The sequence below is a fragment of the Alternaria hordeiaustralica genome (genome assembly GCF_023758085.1).
Source record: "Alternaria hordeiaustralica strain BMP 2776 chromosome Unknown scaffold_54, whole genome shotgun sequence".
Classification (NCBI taxonomy): domain Eukaryota; kingdom Fungi; phylum Ascomycota; class Dothideomycetes; order Pleosporales; family Pleosporaceae; genus Alternaria; species Alternaria hordeiaustralica.
This window is the reverse complement of record NW_026056826.1, coordinates 32,857-52,921: the sequence shown is the minus strand read 5'-3', so window position 1 is coordinate 52,921 and position 20,065 is coordinate 32,857. Positions and strand designations below refer to the sequence as shown.

Here is a 20,065-nt window from a genome sequence, read left to right as displayed (position 1 = left end):
CACGCATTGCGCGTCTTCGTGCAGCACTGGATGAGGAAGAGTAGGGTGGAATGGACAGACGGTTTGTCTCAACACAATGGTGTGTTGTGATACGTCGTGTTGCTGCGGGCGGGCGTGCGGGCGTGATGAGGGCCGCCAAGGATTATGTAGCGCGTAACGGGTTCGACCGCCCTTGCCCGAGCTTTCGCGCGCCGTCTCACCTCCTGCACTCCATCCACCACCTGTGCGCATTCCGATGCTGGCCGTGAGATGTCCGCATTTACCTAACCTGTTGCGGTATCAACCGACGGGAATTCTGACACTATGATCAGAAGACATCATTTTACACCAGCACCCGGCGACTTGTTCAAGTCTCCGGAATGATGCGTCGCGGTGGACAACCTTCGGAAACATTACAGTAATCAGCCCTCGAGATGGCTCAACGTCGGCAGAATCCCTGAAGTATGCGAAAAGTTTCCGTTCCTTTTGACCATCCTGTACATGTAGGGATGTATATATACGTATCACGAAGCCAAACCAAAGATGCGGCACGCGCATGAGTCTGGTCACTCTACAACTTCACCCTTCCCAACTTACCATGTCGTCGCAGAACCAGCAGCATGAAACAACCGTCTGGCTCTGGCCGACGGGCCTGTTCCCGCGCCGGATCATCTACTACCTCCGCGCAAAGAACATTACGTCCTCGATGCTTCACGAGAAGAACATACGTCTTATCCCCATCTTTCTTGACAAAGATGCGCCGACGCCAGACCTCGTCCCCCACCCCGGCCTCGAAGCCCGTCCTACCGGAACCTCGGTGCCGGCACTGCGCATCACATACGCCGATGGCACAATCTTCTGGATATACGAGTCGAATGCGATAATGGAGTACTTCGAAGAAGTCTTCAGCGTGGACAATGGGTATCTGGACGTGAGGGGCGCAACCATCCAACAACGGGCCCGGACGAGAGACATCTTGAGCCTGCTCTCCGATGTCATCACTTGGAGCAACGTCGCGCTTGTACATTCGGATCCGAACACGTTGTCCTGGTCGGGCTTGACAGAGGGTGAGATGAGTGAGAGCGCGGCAAAGCATGCGCATGGCAAGTTCCACATGCTCTTGTCGCGGTTGGAGGCTCGGATACAAGGAGACGTGGTTGGCAACAAGAGCGAAAGTTTGAGTGGTGATGGCGCAAACGTCACATTAGCGGACCTCTGCATCATGGCCCAGGTGGAGTATATGCAGGAGATGTATGGTCTCGATTGGGTCGCCGAACATGGGGTGTTGAGGGTCTGGTATGATAGGAGCAAGGGACAGAGTTGGGTTGTCGGTAGGAGTGCGCTACAGGACGTTGAGAGAACGGGCGAATGGACCGGAGTACTTGACATTTAAGGGCCATAGTATGTAGCTGCAAGATTTCCAATCGAGCTTCTACTGCTCTCAGTCGAATCGCGCCCTGTTTCGCTGTTTCGCTTTTTCGGACATCAAAACTATCGCAATCATACTGTATACCAAAGTACCATATCAATGACCTGCCCAAAGGACTACATCGCAGTCTGAGTTTAAGGTGCACTCTATTCATGCTGCTGTTCCGTTGTTTCGCGGTTGCGATGTCGTTGCGCGGCTCGGTGCGAGAGCTTGGGGCAGCCGCCAAGAATGAGCTGAAGCGGGGCGTCAGTCCAGCCAATTCCGCGGTCATGCGCACCGTCCCACCTTCCATCACGCAGCATGCACACCTATGGAAGCTGACGCGCGACCGCCAGCCAGAGCCTCACCCTTCTCAGAACCCGCCGATGAGAGCTCTATTCGGCTTCTCCGGTTCTCGCAGCCCGAAGATGGCGTCTTCGTTGGCAAGCTGCAGAAGTTCCCCATCGCCAGCGCGCCTCATTACTACACAGCCAGCTATGTGTGGGGCGAGCGCAAGTACAAAGGTGCAAAGATCAATCTGAAAACCGGGGGACTGCCCATATTAAACAGCCTGGTACCATTTATTCACATGGTCACCCGCCATGGCGACTTCAAGGCCACAGACTGGTGGTGGATTGATTCGCTGTGTATCAACTTGGATGATGCCAGCGAACGCGAGAAACAGGTGCGCATCATGGCAGACATCTACAAAAGAGCCAGGCGAGCAATAATCTGGCTGGGTGAGGAGAAAGAAGATGGTAGCGACTGCACTGATGCCATCGACTTCATGCACTACCTGTCCACCTTGCAGATCGGGTTCAACGGAGACGATCTTGCCATGCGCAAGAAGCTCGAGAACTCTGAGTTCACCAACAAGTGCGTCGCCGTCAGTAATTTGCTCGCCAGGCCATGGTGGACAAGGGTCTGGACGTTACAAGAGTTTGTCTTGCCAAAAGAGGCGAAACTCTACTGTGGCGTGGGTAGTATCAGCCGCGGAAGGTTCAAAAGTGCAATCTATAGCATCTTCCTTTGCAGCACCATCAGCAAAGAGTTTGAACACGAGCTTGTTCCGCGGAAGCTCTTTGATGGAGCCTTCAATCGCCGCCGCATTCATCAATGGCACACCAAGCCGGCCTCAATCGGTATCAATCTGATCGCCATTATGGCGTACCTGGGTAATCACTCCGCTACCGACAGTAGAGATCGCATTTACTCCGTGCTAGGTTTGATCACTGAACAAGATCGAGCGCTCATCGGACCTGCCGAATATACTACCAGCATTGCGCACCAATTCGCGCGGCTTGTGCGCTCTTTCTGGAACGTTCATCAGTCCCTGGATATTGTCTGCTTTGCGCATCTATTCTGTGCCAATGCTGCAGTCAGCGACCCCGGCGTCCAAAATCATGTGCCTACCTGGGCTCCAGACTGGAGGACGACAATCGACTTCGCTTCGCCTGTGCCGCTGATGGCAAGCCAAAGTGCGTGTGAGCTTATTGGAAACTTCAGACCACTCAGATCAACACGCTGGAAAGCAATGTACGATGCTCCGGGAGAGAAACTGAGGAAAGAGGCAGATGTTTCCTTTGCCGAAGACTTGAAGGAGCTCCACTGCAACGGTGTCGTGCTGGATACTGTTCACGGGCTCGGTGGGCTTGACGAGCGGGAATTGCGATGCGAGAGCTTTGTCTGCCGCGAAACCAGTCATGACTTGATGCAATTGCGACAAGACCAGCATAGCGTCTCGCGAGTCGCAAAGCAGCCTACCGAGTGGCTTGAAGCCATAGCGCGGTCCTTGGTCATCGATCGTCGAGACAAATACCTTTGCTTCCAGGCGCCAGATCACTACATCAGCGACTTCCTCTTCCTCTGCCATGCCTGTGTTGACGGCGATCCCGTCGACTGGAGCTTTGCAACATGGTTTGAGCGCAACCGTCATGTGATGTTCGGCAACTCGTCGCTCGAAGACATAGTCCGACAGATACCCACAAAGTTCACTTCACCCCCTCCAACACTGCATCGGCCACCGTCGCATCCCGTACATCAGATGAACGACAAGCTCGATACCTTTCTCTCACGCTTCCACGATACTGTGCGAAAGAAAGCGCGTCGGCTGATGGTCACCGAACAAGGCTACGTTGGCATGGCGCCGTGTCGCGCAAGACCCGGCGATGTCGTGGCTGTCATGTTCGGCTGCAGCATCCCGCTCGTCTTGCGAAAAGCTGCGTCGCAAGCTGTGTGGCAGGTTGTCGGCGAGGGCTTTGTACATGGCAAAATGAATGGCGAGATTGCAGACGAGCTGAAGAGCGGGACGCTCAACGTACGTCGGTTGAGGCTAGTTTGAGCTGCCGCAACTACTTCTCACGCGCGTGATGCGTCGATAGAAAAAGGTGACCAGCGAGCGGTACAGCGCATGCAAGGTAATCGGTACCTCTGCTATAGCTCAGCCTTCTGGTCCGACATCAGCCTTGTCTGTGTTGGTGCACCTATTGCCAACCCAGATGACCCGAAACATCTCACCATCAGGATACTTCGAGCGCAACCCATCATGTCGCTAAAGCTCATATCCTTCTATATTCTCTTGCTTTCAAGACTTGCGACGACGCTGCAACTCTTCTAGACTTCGTCCAAGGCTCGCGACTTTCTTTCCCGCACCAGGCTGTCCGCCAATCGACAACACTGCGATAGAGAATTCCACTTCCCGCAGCTATTGACGAAGTGTCGTATCACAGGTCACATGGCCATGTCATTGCGCCTGACAGTCATCTTATTCGTTGCGCGAAGTGAAAATAGTCCCTGGGCATCAAGCGTGTGTCGATCGGGGGCTATTTCGCTGTATGATACCACAGCTTTGCGCCACTTCGCATCGTGATTCGCAATAGTCGGCCCAGGCTGCTGTTAGCGTACGAGAAACCGAAGATAGGTTTGCTGCGCGTAAGTATAAAGGTATGCCCCTTGCACTTGCTGACGGCTGCCCGCTTGCCCTGCCTGCTTCAGCTCTAGATCGCGACACTTTGCCTCGTACCGGAAGATCCGCACAAAAACTTCTCCGACATGTCTGGAGACTTCTACTATCCGATCGTTCCACTCTATGTCAATGTCAATGACAAGGTGGAGGTGTCGTGGTGGTCAACATTTGCCGAGCGACGGCAGTTCTGGTGCTATGAGAACGACAACAACCCAGATCTAGGTTACAGTGCGGCCCTCACAACATATCTTCAAGATCATGTTTGACCTGACGAGATGTTAGTATTCGAGTACGACATTCCGCAGAATGGCACGCAAGATCTGTCGCTGCCGATGCTGGAGCAGGACGTGAAAGATTGGAGCGAGCCTGTCGAGTGCGGTATCAAGTTCTATGAGAGAGGTGGAACCACGACTATCTACGCCTCTTCAGTCACCATAAGCTCCGTTGCAACTCAGCCCGCATGGATCTTTGCTTTGTCGTCGACCGTCACGTATGAGCGGACCACGACAAGCGCGCCGGCCTCGGGCACCGCATCAACCCCCGCCAACACAGGCAATACAGCACCGCCAACCGTGACGCCCACCAACCCAGTCGTCACCACAACCTCGAGCGACAGTGCTGGTCTGTCCACAGGAGCGAAGGCTGGCATCGGCGCCGGTATTGGTGTTTCCGCGTTGCTTGTCGCGGCGGCTGCATATCTGTTCTACTGCAACCATCGCAAGCTAAAAGACCTCAACGCACGACTTAGCTACCAATCTCAGGCCGAACAATTCAACAAGCCTCCGGGTGTTGCGGTCGCGCCTCATGGAAGCAATGGATACGAGAGGCCGTACAGCGAGGCTACAATGTCGCAGGTTCATTCTTCGCCGCAGGTACCGGTGCAGCTTTCCTAGACGTGCGCTTAGGGTTTAACGGCTGCTAGTATTGCGCGCTGCGCGCTGCGCTCTCAAGAGATCTTGATCAGTTTCGCGGTTATAGTATCACTATATACTCTCTCTTTCAATTGCCCCACCTGCATCCTTCTGAAGGTCATGACTAGAGAACGGAAGCAGAAAATGTCGTCAGCCCGACTGGGATTGCCTCTTACCCGTCTTCAGAAGCGTGTCTGCACCCCACGCGAAGCGACAGCAGCCCTGCCCATCCACCATCTCCGACTTCCCAACCCCCGCAACGTGCGTGCCCAAGGTTCCTCTCAAAAGGCTCCAGGCTCGAGCGCGAAGCCCAGAAGCCTTGTCTGGATCGCTGTGCTTTCGAAACCCGCCAATTGCCGACGATGCCAAGTGTATAGCGCAGCCCATGTGAGGTGGCCACCACCCGCGTTTTCGGCTACGGCTCAGCCTCACAGAAGCAATCTTGAGCTCCCCTCAACAACAAACATCCAAAATGACCTTCGTGCCAATTTATCTGGACTCACAACGTAACGAACTCCAGAACCCTAAATCAGCGGCCTCTGCCAGCTTGACGATGCGCGACACCGTCCCGACTTCTACCAGCTTGCCCAGGCCTGCGGCATAATGTCCCGCATCGTGCTGCATCGTGGACCCACTCCACATAATGGCAACGACAGAACATGGCATGCCGACTTCTTGTGGCTTCAACATGGCGTTCCTCTCCCTTCGGTATCATGAAAAAGCAACTCGCTTGCACATCCGTTAGTGTACTGAATGGGGGCCGTTTCGCTACACTGCGCTCTCAGCCTCACGCCACTTCGCCTCGGGATTCGCGCGCTATCGATCGAGGCTGCAAAAGACTTGCTGGCAATAAAGCTAGGAGTATGCGAGGTAGAGATAGGCGGATCAGTGGCTCCTACAAAGCCGCAGCAGCAGCACTTGTGCGCAACGATCTTGCTGTTATTCCGTGTAACTCCTCAGTTTCTCTTTCTCCCTTCTTCGTCAACCTCGCTTCGCCGAAAGCGACTGAATATGTCAGGTGCCTTCAACTACCCGCGCGAGGAGCACCGTGTGGTCCTCAATGTCGATGACTCAGTGGTGGTAGACTGGTGGTCGACCTTTGCGGACACACTCGTGATCCAATGCTATGAACGAGGCGATATCGAAGCAGGGGACGAAGAAAGTGAGATCCACCACAGCCCCTCTTATCGTCGCAGCTCCGCTAACATAGAATGAAGGCTTCAGCATAGTAATCAATCAGAACGGAACCGAAGCATGGTCGCCAATCTACCTGTCCCGACGATTCGATGACTGGTCTCTTCCCGCAGGGTGTGTGCTTTCGATGGAAGAAGCGGGCGCCGGTAATATCGGAGGTGCGACGATAGGCGTTACGTCAGCCACTTCTTCTCAAGCTGCATCGATATTCGCTTTGTCTTCGACCGTAGCGTTGAACAGCGAGTCATCGTCTTCGCCAACGCCAATGCAAATACCAATGACGATGTCATCTACGACCGCGGTCTCGAGCCCTGCTAGTACAGTACCGACGACTCCTTCGACACCCACACCCACACCCACAGGGCCTATCGATGTTCCCACAACAGGTGCAGATAGCAGCGGCGGCTCATCGACTGGCGCAAAGGCTGGTATCGGTGCTGGTGTCGCGGTGGGCGCGTTACTTGTGGCAGCAGCGGCATTCCTGTTCTACCGTCGTCATCGCAAGACGAAAGACATGGAGGCGAGAATGAGTTATCAACCCGAAGCTGAAGCGCAGCAGTACGAGAAGCCACCTGGTGTTGCGGTGGCACATCACGCAGTCGACCGGGACACAAAGCCATACAACAGTGCACCGACTTGGTCGCAGGAACTTCCTTCGCCACATGTACCGCCGTCGGAGCTTGCGTCTACTCGATGAGAATGCGAGGGCTTGGGGTACAACAAGGAGGAATGTATTTGATTTGCCACGCGTCTGCATCGCGGAGGGCCTGAGGTACAAGACGAAGAAGCTGAAGGCCCAAAGTGACGAAGCTGGAGACGCAGAAGGAAGAAGCTCAAGCCGCAGAGGAAAGAAACATACCACGTGTACTCGCGTTATAATCTCAATAGTACCGATAGACTCGATAAGTATCACTCACCAGATCAATGGCATGCTGTCGGCCCTGCGCCTTTATCTCAGCCTCTACCTGTGTCGCTCTGAGCTTCTGCTGCGCGTTCATATTGCAACGTTGAGTCGCTTGATCCATGCGCTGCTGCACCTCGATCGGCCGACTCGGAGGAAAGATCCATCGCGGCAAAGGCCCACGCTCCGGCCAGACATTGTAAACCCGCAGCGCGTTGTTCAACCCAGGGACCACAAAGATGCCGTCGGGATGCGCCGCGCAACTGAATCCAATCCAATCTGTGAACCCGGCCAAGCTGAGAAGAGGCATGCCGCCGTATGGTAGCTGCGGCGCGCCCGGATTGCGCGTCACGACCTTGTGATCGAAGAAGAAGCCTTCCATCACGTTCTTGAACTCATAGTCTGCCATGTCTTCTTTCGCGAACATGCCGCCATGGGTAAGACTTCTCTTCCCTACCGTCAAAACACGGGAGAGTCAGCAGTCGTTCTTGCGCAACCTGCGTACAGTGAACTGTTCGCCCGCGCGTAGCAGAGTACTTACAAATGTTGTCAGGATCCGGGCAGCGCGATACCTCTGCGAAACTCGAGAATGCCTCTGGCGTTATGTACCCGGTGCCTCTGGGATCAAGCTTCGCGAAGAACTGCTTCATCAACGCCTCGAACGCGGGTGTGGGCGATCCGTTCGTGTAGAACATGTGTTCGGTCCAGCCTGATGGTGGAGGCACCGGCTGCTGAGGCCGCGGCGGGAGTGGGGGTGGAGCGCCGGACATCGTAAGTGACTGACAATGGCGCGCGAAGTGGGTGTCGCTGCGCGTTTGTCGCGCGACAGCGATGCGTTTCTGATGCGATACAAGGTGCCGCTGCCACGAGCCCCAAAGTCGAGGATGATCTTGCGGTTGAGCGAGGAAGAGGAGAAAGGCGGGGCAGGACAGCTGCCAGCATTGCCAAAACACGATGTTCAGCTCAAAAGCCCTTCCTGATTACGCGCCTGGCAAGCGAGTGGCGCATCTCGTCAACTTCCAGGGCGAGCGAACCCGTCCACGGGTCACTGTTCTGATCCATGGAAAGTATTGCGTGAATGTTTGAGGTTTCTTGCCTGACAACGCGAGCCCGACACCACCTAAAGCCGAGGGAACTTTATTGTAGCAGAAAGGAAGGTGGTACACACCCAAAGTTCCTCGCGAAAAGACTTCAAATTCGAGCGCGAGCCCACAAGAAAGGAAGGTGGTGAGTCTTCGATTGGTTGGCATGCGGCAGCTCGCTTGGCCGCTGTCAAACCTGGGCAAAGCCCTTGGCGCCGGAGACTTACGATACACAACCTCCTCCAGCTCGACACGACCATGTAGAGATCATCTCCTAAGGTCTCTCACGGCAGAGCTGACATGTTTGCGACCTGCATAACAGATCGCTGTGGCTGAACGCCACGGGGAACATATTCGCTCACGTTCCGCAAACGTGCTCAAATCCGCGCAGGCAGCACTGTCGTGATGCTGAATGTAAGCCTTCCGCACGAGCACTCTCTTACGCCCGGCGAGGGAGTTCCTGCAGGTTCTTACCCTCGTTCGCTTCGATTGAGCGAAATCTTCGTCCCGTCTCCTCTTCTTTTTCTTCGGCTTGTCTGCCGCGCCCGCCTAGACTCAAAGGATCATGGCGGCTAGTGCGAGACTGGAGATGGCGCTGTTGTGGAATAGACATAGGGAAGTGACGACACGCCTGTGAGCAGCGAGCGCGAGGATATAAGAACTCTTTCGCAGTACCTTGTTCGCTACGTGCTCAGCAAGTGTTAAGAACCGGAGGTTACTCAGTATCACATACGCCGACTGTCTCTTAGCTCATTCGCAGGACTCACGATACATCATGAATCTCAGATTCTTTGGACAGGCTGTGGCGCTCGCCTCCTGTTTGCTGCCCTCCGCGGTGTGTCAAGCAGGAAACACCTCATCGCCCGTCTTCACACCCGAGCTCAACACCATGCGTACCCTCTCCGTCGGATTCGTACGTATATCTTCGCAAGTCATAGACCTCATGCGCTTACCGTTTCCAGGTCATCTTTCCCGGGTTTGAGCTCCTGGATGTTTTTGGCCCCATGGAGATGCTGACCATTGTATGAACCCAACGATACTCACACTCCTCGTGTCTCAGCGCTGACAGCGGCCGTGTAGCTCTCGGCCTTCAACAAGATGACCCTCTCCGTCATCGCCGAAGAGACTGGTCTCGTGCCCGCTGGCATGCAGCCATACGGCCCTGACGACTACAGCATGCCGCCAACCGACTTCGGACACGTCATCGCGCCTCGTGTAGAAGCAACCCACAACTTCAAGAACGCGCCGGCGCTCGATATCCTCTTCGTTCCCGGTGGGCTCGGCGTTGTGACCCTAGACCAAAACAACGACACTGGGGTGGCAGACTTTGTCAAGATGCGCCTCGCTTCGCTCGAGTACCTAGTCGGCGTAAGCTTCGGCGTAGCGACGCTTGCGAGCGCCGGTGTGCTCGACGGCAAGAAGGCGACAACGAACAAGTCTGGGTGGGCGTGGATAACGGAGCGCGGACCGAACGTGACGTGGGTGCCGCAAGCGCGCTGGGTCGAGGACGGTACTATCTGGACTACGTCGGGAACCGCGTCTAGTATGTGCAATCGGAAGGACCGCATCGCGGAGGCGTCGACAGCGCGATTACTGACATGACAAAGGTCTCGATGCGACATACGCCCTCTTGAGCAGATTCTACGGCGCGCAACCGCTCAACTACCTGCTCAACGTGATTGAGTATGCGCCGCACCTGGACCCTACCTGGGACCCATACGCGACGACTTTCAATGTGAGTGGCTTCGATGAAGAGAGAGACTGCGCTGACGAGAGTTCAAGGTCTCCGGTTCGCACAACTCGTCCTGGCAGGGTTGCGTCAACCCTGTCCCGATGCCTATGCGATAAGCAAGTATGTCGGGGACTGTTTGTGTTCGCGTCGCGTTCGCGAGAGTTCGACACAGTCGCGACGCGTTCGCGGGAGATTGTTAGAGTCGCGACGATGTGTTAAGGTTAAGACAATGTATTAGAGACGTAGTGCTTAAGTTTCGCGCGATTACGCGAATGTTAGTTACGTGCACTATAGAATAGTTATTAGAAGTAGATTAGACCTAAAAACCAAATCTATTATAATAAACTATATTATTTATTAGTACTTAAATAACTCTATAGTATAAAGACTAGTTTTAGAGAAGTAATATTTATTAGTAGTATACTAAGAATATAAGATTAAAGATTTTATTTACTTTTATTAGTAAACTAATAATTCTATAGTAGAAGCTAGTCTAAAAAGAGTAAGATTTATTACTAGTATATAAAAAGACGTATTTTAAAGTAAGAGATCTAGAGAGTTAGATCTACTATAAATAAAAAAGACTTTTCTAGTTACTCTCTTAAATAGATTTCTACTACTACTATAATTACTTACCTATATACCTAGTACTAAAAGAATTATAATTAAAATTATATTACTTCTACCTCTTTAGAATTTACTATCTACGTACTATTACTTTATTATATATAATATAGTAGTGTAGCTATTACGCGTCTACGCGCTTTATATACGCTAATTCTAAAGTAGATTATCTCTAATACTTTAATAAACTAAATATTTAGCTTATAGATAAAGCTACTATTATTATTATATAGTAAAGTGTATAGTACTAAAAGAATTATAATTAAAATTATATTACTTTTATATCTTTAGAAATTAGACTCTATATACTCTTATAGTATTATATACCTTATAGTAGTTTAGCTACTACGTACTTACGCGCTTTATATATACTAATTCTAAAGTAGATAATATCTAATACTTTCTATCTATATACTTTATATCTTTTTCTACTTTATATACTTTTTATCTTATATACTCTTTTATCTTTTATACTCTCTTATCTTTTATACTTTTTTACTTTTTATACTTTTTTATCTTTTATACTCTTTTACTTTTTATACTCTTTTACTTTTTATACTCTTTTACTTTCTATACTCTTTTATCTTCTATCTTTTCTTATATACTTTCTTTTATCTTTTCTCTTACTTTATTTTATTTTATTTTATCTTCTAAATAATACTAGCGTGTTTTATAAACTATTACTTATACTTTAGTATTTTTATCTTTTCTTTTCTTTTCTCTTTACTTTACTATTTATTAAGTATATAGTAAGTTAATTATAAGACTAAAGATTATCTTAGACTCTAATACTAATATATAGCTAAATTACTAGTAGTTAGAAGTTTAATAATATTAGACTTTACTATATTAAACTAACTACCTTCTACTAAAGTAGAAATAATAGTAGAAATATTATATCTACTAGTATGCTAGTGCATAAGGTATTCTTATATAAATTAAATCTTTAACAACCTAAGAATTATCTAGAGAGAGAACATCTTTTAATAAAAGCTCTTTAGAATTATCTTATTATTATCTATCTTATCTTTTACTTATACTTTTTAGTATTAGACTCTTATATAATACTTTAGATAATAGAATTTCTTTATAATAGAACTCTTTTCTACTAAAACTATTACCTACATACTTTCTTACCTATGCTAATTACTTTACGTTCTTATAGTAATACATCTTTATACTCTCTAATATCTATATAAATAGTAAAGCCTATAGAGATATATTTTACTACGTAGTATAAGAAGTAGTTAGTATACGTTAATATAACGTATATAGTAATAATAACTATAATAGACGTAATAAGTATAGACTTAGCTCTTTTCTTTAGGTTAGCTAGAACTATAATAGTAGTTGTGTTTAGGCTAACTATGTTCTTACTACTAAGCAATATTAGATAAGATAATTACGTAGATAAGGCAACTACTTAGAAACACTAGAAAATGCTAATTTAACTAATACCTAGAACAGTAACATTAGAAGTATAATAAAATGCTAGGCTAGCTAGGTTAATATAACACTATAATAGTATATTTAGAACGTACACTAGTGTAGAACTATAGTTTAATAGAACTAATAACCTAATAGAGTATTATAGTAAGTAAAACGCTAAGCTATACTAACTATAAAGATATTTAGAAAGTATTCTCTACTATTAGGTAGAGAGCATTAAACACTATTAAGTATTTAGAACTTATCTTTTTAATTATATAATCTCTATAGTATAAGATCTATTTAGTATTAAAGCTATTAAGTAAAGAAGTGTTAGCTTCTTTATAAGTTATTTAGAACTATAATAACTACTAAAAGAATAGAAGAAGTGTAAAGCGTTAAGAGATCTAGCAATTCTCTCTTCTAAGCATTTATCTACTACTTCTTTAACTACTTTAACACTAAAAACACTAACCTCTAGAACTATTTCTAAAGTAGAGAGTACATTATTATTTATAATAGTAACTAATAGTATAGTCTCTATAGTTTACTCTAGACACGCTACTTTAGTCTTTACTAGTAATAATATTACTAAGTTTCTTAAAGACTATAACTAACAAGCTAATAATAGAGGCCTCTCTAATAAGATAAAAGTCTCTATTCTTCTAGATTATATTAGTAATAAGAATTACTCTATTACTTATATTATTAAGCTCTTTGCTAGTTATAAGAAGAAGAACTAGGCTAAGCTTAAGGCAAATATAAAGAAATACTAGATAGATAAGAACACTACTATTAAGATAGGCAAGCGCTTATACTTATAAGCTTTTATCTATAAGTATATAAATAATCTACTTAGTCTTACTAAGTATTATACTTACTTCTACGTAATAGCTAAAGCCTGCGTTGCTAATAAGTAAGTTCTATAAAAGAAACTTAGCTTTCTCTTCTACTATAGACTTCTAAAGTATAATAAGTAGATAGTTACTTTTATAATACCTAACACTTCTAAAGGTAATAATTAAGCTAAGTACTATATAGATAAGATCTATACCTTTCTTAAGAAATACTATAGAAAGAATAGCGCTATTAATAATATATATACCTAGAAATGTAGTAGCATAGATACTAAGATAAGATATATTATACTTACTAATAAGCGTGCTACCTTTAATCTAGAGAAGGTAAAGAGCGTTATTACTAATCTTAAGAAGTAATAGAAAAAGTAAGAATCTCTACTTTCTTCTAATATAGATTCTAAGGTAGAATAACTTATAACTTTACTAAATAGTCTAAAGCTTAATATAGATATAGTTTATTTCTTTATAGCCTACTTATTAGTTACTCTAATCTTTAAGAACCTTTATAACGCTTTATACTTTATAGGCTATATAACTAAGAAAGAGCCTTCTATTAAGAGAAATAATAGTTCTTTTATTACTAAAGTATCTAGAAATATAGCTTCTAAGAGAGAAACTATTTAGTATAGAAAGGCTAAGTACACTAACACTTACTATATATATAATAAGAAGAGTTATAAGATTACTAATTATAAACTCTATAATAACTTCTATAACCTAGATTAGATTAGTTACTATTAGAATAATAAGCGTAAGTAAGAAATATACTATTTTAGCCTACTCTATAATCGCCTTAATTAAATCTCTAGTGCTTCTCTATTAACCTATAAGCTTAAATAGCTTAGGTCTAAGATTAAGAAGTATTTTAATATTACTAATAATATAACAGAACAGCCTGCGTATAGTATTCTTTCTAAGAAGTTTAAGAAAGACTCTTACTCTAAGCATATTCTTAAGTAATTAAACGTAGCTAATATAATTACCTACTTAGACTATTACATTAATTATAAGAATACTTAATAGTAGTTTATTTAGTTTTAAGAAGGTATTAAGTACTCTAAGTAGGCTTAGCTACTTAATAATATTAATTCTAATAGTATTATTATTAGTAGCAAGAACTATTAGTATTAGATATATAGACTTTAAGTTAAAGTCTGCTATAAGTAGTCTATACTACTCTAGTTTTTAGTGCTTACTTAGGTTAAAGTCTATAAGATTCTTTAGATAATATCTAGGTTAAAGTTCTAAACTTTAATCTTCTTATAGGTATTCTATAACTACTAATTCTTTTAACTTTATACAAAGTAGATACACTTCTATATAAGTAATAATATACTTATACGTTCTACATAATTCTAACTATAGAGTAAGATACCTACTAGCCTATAGTTAGAGTGCACGTAGGTACTAAGAACTATTTACTTCTTATCTAGATACAAAACCTTTGCTATCTAACTCTAATATTAAACTTTACTATCTAGGCTAGATATAAAACCTTTCTATCTCTGCATAATACGCACCTTTAGCATCTACACCTAACGTAAACCTATTATATTTATTTAAGTAACAAAACCTTTATCTTAAATTATAATATATCTAAGTACAAACCTATTACAAAATTTAATACCTTAGTCTTCTATTCTACACGCGTAATAAGTAGGCTAGAGTCTATAATAAGATGTAAAGTATTATACGTATATAATAGTAGTATATAGCGTAGAAAGTATATTAGAATAGATAGATTTAGTCTACGTTAGGTTGTTTTGTATATAAAGGTTCTTGTAGAAGGTAGAAGACGTACTAGAATATAACTACTATATATATAGAAGAAAGTCTATATTACATAAGTGTAATATATACTATAGAATAGAGTTATTATTCTTCTATTCTAGCTATTATATACTAAAGCTTATTAATTATTCTCTATCTTACTATTAATAGTAAGTATACTATTAGTATCTAAATTAGCGTAGTTAACTTTAGTAGTATTATTAGCGTTAATAATAGTTCTATAGCTTTTAGTAACCTTATAGAGTATACTCTTACTTGCCTTAATATAACTATAGAGTTAAGCTACTTCTACTTTAGCTACGTTAACCTTATCTAAGGCTCTAGCTGTCTTTAGTCTTTCTATTACAACGTTACTCTATAGCGCTACTACTACCTTCTCTAAGTAGGCTATTTCTATTTAAGTATAATACAACTCTTTTTAATCTATATATAGCTTTTCTACTAGGCCTTTTACGCGCTTAAACTCTACTTTAATTTCTATAGAAATATACTTAAAGCTTAATATTCTATAGTAGATACGCACTAACTTCTTACTATTCTAAACTAGAGTAGAGGTAGTAACGCGTTTTAACAACTACGTAGAGAGAAACAATTAGCGTAGAGTATAGACATAGATAACGTTCTTAATAGATATATCTTTTAATAGCGTAGTAGTACGCGTAGTATATTTATACTTAGCTAAGGTAAAACTATCTAGTAGCTTTCTCTTACTTTAGAGAAGCTCTACTATACCTATAGCTCTAGTTCTAGACGCTATGTCTATTTAGTTATAGTAGACTAGAATATTAGTAAATATTACTAGTGTAGAGCTTTATTACTTATAAGATAATTGTAGGTATATAATAATAGAAGAAGATATAGTAGATATAACGTAGAAAGAGACTAGAATAAGAGACGCGTTACTATAACTAAGTTTAGCTCTCTATATAATAGTATATAACACTAATATTAGAGATTACACTAAACGTGTTTAAACTTAGCATAACGTAAAACTATTACATTTACTTATACTCTAAAAATAATATATCTTTACTTATACACCTCTTCTCTACTATATCTCTAGACTCTATAGTATCTACTAGACGCTATCTAACCTAAATATACCTATAACTATTATTTAGATTATAAGACTAGAGTAAAAACTATAGACTCTCTAGGTTATTATAAATATAGTTCTATTTCTCTATATCTTTAAACGCAAACTATTCTAATAGTAGAAAGTATCTCTCTATTAGTATTATTATTATATTCTTAATTATATCTAATAGTAGTACTACGTGTTTGTTGTACGTAATAATAAGATTATACTACTCTAGAAATATTACCTTCTATAGGCTCTTAACCTAACTATTCTTAACTCTCTCTAGTAATAGCGTAAAAGCGCTAACTTTAAATAATATCTTAAAATAGCTCTATCTTTTTCTATATATTATAACTTTATTAAACTTTGTCTATTCTCTTCTATACGTCTGCCTCTCTGCGTTCTAACTATAGAGTACTTTTAGTAGATATGTTTTTGCAAATATTACAACTCTCTATTCTAGTCTCTCTCTACTACTCTTGTTCTAGTGCTCTTTAATAATCTATTCTATTTCTAACCTATTTTTATAAAGCTTAGTATATTTAATATAATATTAAATAGTTACGTACAACTTTACGCTCTCTATAAGTATTACTCTATTATATTTCTTCTTATATACTCTCTAAGATTACACGTTAAAGCTATAGACAGAAACTATATTATTATACGCTAGCAACGTAGTATTATTACTCTACGTTATAATCTATAGTAGCTCTAGTCTCTTAGTAGCTTACTACTGCTAAACTCTTATTAGTGCTAACTAGTTCTAGAACGCTTCTTTTAAGGCAACACTACGCCTAGCGCAAATTAAATCCTCTACTATAGCTAGGCCTATCTTTCTCTACTTTTCTACGTACTCTTAGTACGTAAGCTACTCTTTATTTATTCTAACTCTTATATTAGAGTTATTTAGTAGCTTCTAGGTAGAAGCCTAGCACTTCTTCTAGTGCTTTAATTTCTTAACTTAGTGTCTCTCTATTACTTATTTTATACTACTACCTAAGCTCTCTCTCTAGTGTTATTATTTCTTTAGCTAGGTTATTATTTTGTCTACTACGTTCTTAGCTACCTCTAATATTATATTATCTATAAGAGTAGTACTATCTATATCTACTTCTACCTTACTCTCTCTAACTTTAGCTTTATTCTAAACTAATATTAAGAGTACTAGTATTACGCCTGTAAGAGCAAGTGCGTTATACTTATTAGAAATCTATAATACTAGATTCTTCTACGCAATACGCTTGTATATCTATACTATAGTATAGAATAGTAACTAAGATATTAATAACTTCTAAGAAGCGCTACTATTGTAAAACTCTAACTAGCAAGTATTAGCATACTCTTTCTTTAGAAATATATTATTTACTATAGCAGTAGATTTATAGATACTATTATTCTAGCTATCTTAGCACTTACTAGACGTAGTAATAGATAGAAGTGTAAGTATACTTATAGAAATAGAAAACTTACGTTATATACTAGCGCCTACTAGCCTATAACTTTCTTTTTATATCTAGTAATAATAGAATTATACTAATTATTAACCTATACATACTAATTTAGTACCTACGTTAGACTAGCGCACGCTATCTTACGCTGCTAATTACTAGCGTAGCTACTTAACCTAAGTTTTAGGCTATAATACTAAAGTTATACTATTCTTAAACGTATAACCTTTATAGTTATAAGGTTTAGAACTATCTATTTACACTTTAACTACTCTAGCTATACATTTCTATAGCTATATTAGAGTTAGTAAAACTTTATTCTCTCTTTTTCTAAACGCTAAGACACTATTAGATAGACTTCTATAACGCGTCTCTTTACTATTATAGCATTTTTTTAGTTTACTCTAAACGTAACTCTATCTATAGTAACTAGCTTATCTATTCTATATTACTCTACTACTACTTATAGTAGTTACTACGTACGCTAAGCTATTTACTTATTTACCTTAAAATTAGCGTTGCAATTAGGCTACTATTAATATTATATTAAATTCTAGAAATTTTCTTTAAAAGACTAATCTATTACTATAGAAGCCTAGCACTATTTTTATTTACTTACCTACCTCTAGAACTTCTACTATTAATTAGCTATTATACTTATATTTGTACTATACTCTCTCTTATTACGCCTCTTTCTCTACTATTACTATAGAATTACTAGAGATCTTCTACTATTACAAGAAATAGAATATTCTTATCTACAAAACCTATAGAATTACTATTCTACTAGATAAGTTAGTAGTCTACCTTAGTATGCACTAGAGTCTAGTAGCAGATAAATGTTATACTATTATTAACTATCTAGCTCTTATTATTCTATCTTTACACTAATGTTACTTTAATTTTATTCTTCTACCTATTCTAATTAAACCTATTAAGTTTATCTCTATAGTAGATAGGTTAATGTATACTATAATAGAAGATGTCTCTTCTAGAATATGCTAGTATATTACTATAAAAGATACTACGCAGAAACACTTATAAACCTATATCTATACCTACTATTATACCTCTACTAACGTAGACGTAGCTAAATTATATAGCTCTAGTGTAATAGCTTTCTTTTTAAACTATACTATAGCTATATCTTACTAGCGTCTATTTAACTATACAGCGTCTAGCACTACTACTATATTCTTCTTTAAGATTACCTAGCTATATTCTACTACTATAGCGCTTAGTAGCAACGCCTTTAAAGCTATACTAGCTAGCACTAAAAAGCACAAATTAGAAGAGTTTGCTAGTATTTATAATATTCTTTCTAAAGAAAGTAACTAGCGTTATAATATAAGCCTATAGCTTACCTATATAAACTTTACTACCTATATAGGTAGTAAATCTAGCGTAGAGCTTCTTAAGCTTATAGCGCTATCTCTTAAGAAGATAGAGCTTTTTAAGTAGTTTCTAGTAAACTATATCTTAAGTATAGTGTAAATATAGATAGCTACCTATAACTACTTCTCTTACTATATCTAGACTATAGTTATATGTAAGAGAGAATTCTATAGTTAGTCTACGTAGCTCTTATAGTTATATATATATAACTTTATTTTATATACTAGCTCTCTCTAGGCTATTATTCTTTGCGTGTAGCGCTTATAGCACTAACTACCTAGCTACCTTCTCTACTTCTAGCTTACTCTCTAATAGCTTATTACTTTCTAGGCTCTTAAGAGCTATATTACCTCTCTCTATACGCTCTATCTACTTATTAACACTAGCTCTAACTAGATAACACTTACTATAATAGAAGTTCTTCTTTATAATCTATAGCTCTTATTACTATACTAAAAAAGTACTCTAGATAAAAAGAAACTCTTACTACTTATACTTCTTACTATTCTAGACGTTACGCTAAATAGATACAAGTAAGCCTAGTCTTACGCTACTAATCTATTAGCTCTAAAGAAATTTGCGCGCCTAGCCTTTATTTACTAGCTATAGTTAGACTTTAAGCCTACTACTACTTTTTATAATAATAATATTAATAAAGAGAAGTCTACTAGCGTATTAACTATAGAAGAATTAGATGCGCTATAGAGCTACACTAATAACAAGATAGAAGCTACGCTTCTAAAGTAGAGTTATTTATAGTTAATAGTTAATTATACAACACTAATATAGTAGATTATCTTAATAGTAAAGTATGCGAGCTGCCTCTAGTACGCTAACTACGTAGATAGATTTATAACGTAGTCTAGTAACTAGCTTACCTACTATAAATTTATGTTAAGTATATTAAATTTCTAAAATATAATCTACTATCTCTAGACTTAGATTAAGAAATAACTATGTAATCTTTACTACGTTAATACGCTTAATAAACTTTCTTCTATTACGTATACTACTCTTAGTAGTATAGAGTCTATATTATAATATAATAACTTATAGTTAGCATTTAACAAGTCTAATAATAACTACTTTATCTAGCTTAGAGAATAGATTATGCGTTACGTATAGACGCTAGCTACTAATAAGAAAGTAGTTACTAAATAGCGTTTCTCTCTTAACTCTATCTTCTATAACTCTAACTTTATTTATTATATTAGAGACTATATCTAGCGCCTAAATAAAGACATAGTAGTGTTAGCGTACCTA

The 20,065-nt window shown here is 41.2% G+C and overlaps 3 protein-coding genes across 3 annotated transcripts; all 3 read left to right on the top strand.

Moving 5' to 3' along the window:
* Positions 1-577: 577 nt before the first annotated feature.
* J4E84_011065 (uncharacterized protein) lies at positions 578-1,372 on the top strand (the record flags this gene model as incomplete). The annotated part of the gene is made up of 1 exon (XM_049393620.1): positions 578-1,372. One exon carries the CDS (start codon positions 578-580, stop codon positions 1,370-1,372), a length of 795 nt encoding a protein of 264 aa, XP_049238659.1.
* A 346-nt stretch (positions 1,373-1,718) lies between these two features.
* On the top strand, positions 1,719-5,245 carry J4E84_011064 (uncharacterized protein; the record flags this gene model as incomplete). The annotated part of the gene is made up of 3 exons (XM_049393619.1): positions 1,719-3,704; positions 4,267-4,330; positions 4,635-5,245. The coding sequence occupies 3 exons, from the start codon at positions 1,719-1,721 to the stop codon at positions 5,243-5,245; spliced, it is 2,661 nt and encodes an 886-aa protein (XP_049238658.1).
* Positions 5,246-9,215: 3,970 nt separating this feature from the next.
* On the top strand, positions 9,216-10,288 carry J4E84_011063 (uncharacterized protein; the record flags this gene model as incomplete). Its single annotated transcript, XM_049393618.1, has 5 exons — positions 9,216-9,353; positions 9,403-9,462; positions 9,521-9,983; positions 10,048-10,175; positions 10,223-10,288. 5 exons carry the CDS (start codon positions 9,216-9,218, stop codon positions 10,286-10,288), a joined length of 855 nt encoding a protein of 284 aa, XP_049238657.1.
* Positions 10,289-20,065: the final 9,777 nt, after the last annotated feature.